The sequence below is a fragment of the Aplysia californica genome, unplaced genomic scaffold (assembly GCF_000002075.1).
Source record: "Aplysia californica isolate F4 #8 unplaced genomic scaffold, AplCal3.0 scaffold00367, whole genome shotgun sequence".
Lineage (NCBI taxonomy): Eukaryota > Metazoa > Mollusca > Gastropoda > Aplysiida > Aplysiidae > Aplysia > Aplysia californica.
The window spans coordinates 331,495-334,383 of NW_004797637.1; the positions used below are offsets into that span (position 1 = coordinate 331,495).

General features: G+C 42.4%; 1 protein-coding gene across 1 annotated transcript in view; it reads right to left on the reverse strand.

Moving 5' to 3' along the window:
* LOC101860752 (multidrug resistance-associated protein 1) overlaps positions 1-2,889 on the reverse strand; it is a 30,486-nt gene that overhangs the window by 21,211 nt on the left and 6,386 nt on the right. The window contains exons 6-8 of the mRNA XM_013085344.2: positions 2,458-2,645; positions 2,154-2,331; positions 264-456 (exon numbers count right to left, since the gene is read on the reverse strand). Of these exons, the coding sequence (XP_012940798.2) occupies positions 264-456; positions 2,154-2,331; positions 2,458-2,645 (559 nt within the window). The remainder of the gene's footprint in view (positions 1-263; positions 457-2,153; positions 2,332-2,457; positions 2,646-2,889) is intronic.

Genomic DNA, 2,889 nt, shown 5'->3' on the forward strand with positions numbered 1-2,889 from the left:
TCTCTCTCTCTCTCTCTCTCTCTCTCTCTCTCTCTCTCTCTCTCTCTCTCTTTCTTTCTTTCTCTGTCTTAACTGTCTATCTTGTACTGTTATTCTCTTTCCTTCATTATCTCTTTGTCTTTCACTTGAACACGCACAAACGCACGCATACAAACACATACGCATAATCTTACAGGTAAACAACCGTCGTACCAATCGATACGCCGACCGAACACACAGACAAATGAGCACAAACACAAATAAACAAACAACGTAGAACTTACCTGAGACAAAAGTAACCGCCACTCCGAGCACGTGACACAGTTGTACCACAGAGACAGTGATGAGCAGAGGACCAAACCACAGGTAGTGAGCGAAGTGGATGACTCGGTGAATGTGCTGAGCGTCCACAGACACTAAGTTGACAATCTCCCCCACGGAGAACTCACGGCGTGCTTCGCTACCAACCGTCAGTGACTGGGGAATTATAGTCGATTCTGTCCAAGATCAATAATTGTCGAGGAGAATAGTGGACATCTTAGACTCGAGATCCTTGTGGACATTGTCATTACAATACGTTTTTTAAACACGTAAACGGGGAAGCGGGAAGTGGTCGTTTTGTACATTTGACTGTCTTGGTCAGTAGCGGGGCGCCATTGGTGCAATTGGTGCAAGCGCTCCACCTAACCCTGACCCTCCCCTCCCCCCCCTTTTCTAATAGTTTTAAACTAGTCAGTGCTCTAGATCTACATTAGGCCTAGCCCACTAGAATGACGTACATCTTTGCGATCCGTCACCCGCTGGCTGGGCCAGTGAAGAGACAGACAGGATGGTTTATGCTCGTCGCACCGCCTGCAGTAGTGTCTGCTCGGAGCAAGAAAAATCTTTGCACCAAAGTTATTTTTGTCACTGTAGAGAAATCTATAGGCATCGTTCTACCCACACAAGAAGGAAGGTGCTTGAAACTGCTCTTCGCAGCCCCAATTTGGTGCAAGCTAAAAATTTGATCCAAGTTTCCGCGAGCCTATCTACAACACTAGTAGAGTCTACGGTAACTCAATGAAGAATGGGTACATGTATCGAAACTGTTGTCTCCCTCTATTGTATAGCAAGTCCTGGTGCTGCACGAATTAATTAGAAATTTTTTAATCTTCTCAGATTGTGAGCCTAGTGAGTTGTTTGTATTGTTTCACTTTATTGCAGCTTTTATGCGGTTTCATCTAGAGACGGTTGTAAATATCGATAGATGTAGATTACGGAATATCCTGCAGATTCTAATTGACTTTCTCTAGAAATCTTAATAGTAGATCTAGCTACTAAGCCTATTGCCCATTTGTTCACTTTCCAATTATGCACCACCTTGTCTGCAACTCACGCGACGCCACTGCTTGGGCAGGTTGTTGTGAGACATTCCCGTCGACAAAGATTAGACCATTTAGGGGGCGGACTTCTTTGATCTCGGCTGTCAGGGCAAACCAAGTCAGATCAAGATAGAATGAATATCTCAGTCGAAGAGGCTATAACTTCTTTGAATCCAAGAAAACGGACGCGCATATTTATGCCGCAGCGAAGAGCCTCGCGGCTGCACAATACACCCATCTCTTGAATCGTGTTTCCTTGGCGTACATTAAATAGTCGTGTTGAGGAAAAAATGTCAACGTTTTAATGTGTGCTGTAAATCCACTATATTTCTTACCGCTTTAGGCTAACATCGAAGAAAACGTGTCGGAATCTTAGTTTGCAGTGACTTTAGTGAATGTTATTTCGATTCTGTTGACCATCCGAATTTTAAATCCGTATGCAAAGATAAGAAAAAGATTAAACAGAGCGATTTCATTTCACCTTGTATTAACCATGATCAGACGAAAGTGAACATGCTATAACAGTATATTTCCTTTTTGATAAAAATATTTTAAAAACTTTTGACGCCCGCTCTGCTTAAAATGTGATTGTTTCTAATATGGTTGCTGCAGAAATGAAGATACGCCACTCTGACATCAACAGACACAAGAAAGGTATAGGCAAGTTGAGAGTTACGAACCAGTAACCTACCTGCCCCAACTTCCTTTTTTTTCGAAATAAAAAAATCCTTTATAAAAAACTGAATTGTGCCAAATATTTCGCTGTGCCTAAACGGTAGAATGCCGCAACAAAAGTCAAACAAAACTCCTCACCTTCCGAAACACGGCAGAAATGACCGTGCTCTTTATCCTATTAGCGAGCCGGCAGGTGAGGAAACAGCCTCCTACCATGATGAGGGTCGGGATGCTTTGAGCAGCCACAAACGTCACCACGTACACATAGCCGTGCCAGGCGGGCTCACTCAGGTCTTTCACGTAGTCAATGACCCATCTGTGGAGTAGAAATGTCCGGACATATTAGTTTTACCTTGAATTACTAACGATGTCAAGGATAATCAACAGCTCTATACAAACAAAGAATCAGTCACGTACCGATATATCAAAACGAATGACTCACCCGAGAATGACAGGCTGAACAAGAAGCACCACAGCATAACCCAAAATTCCTGAATGGCAGTACAGAAAATCCTTCCAGAAACAAAGCCAGAACGCCCATGTAAAAGACACCTTTGCACTCTCCTTATCTTCCTCCTCCAAATCGTCTTCTTTTACCTTTATGCCATTGGGTGTGTGATGAGTGTTGTCCTAGAACAGAGAGAAATGTGCTTAGACATTCGAGTAGCATAAGTAAAGTTTCTCTTTAAAAATAAGAAGAGGAATTGATTATATTTCATGATAAAACTCGTTTCTTCATGGAGAGTATAGATTGGTAATATTGTCTTCTTGAAGTAGCTGATCTGTTTCTATCTCTGTGTATGTGCATCTACCCATACCCTCTCTCTTTCCTTCTATCTCTCCCTCTCTCTTCCTCTAACATAATATATATATA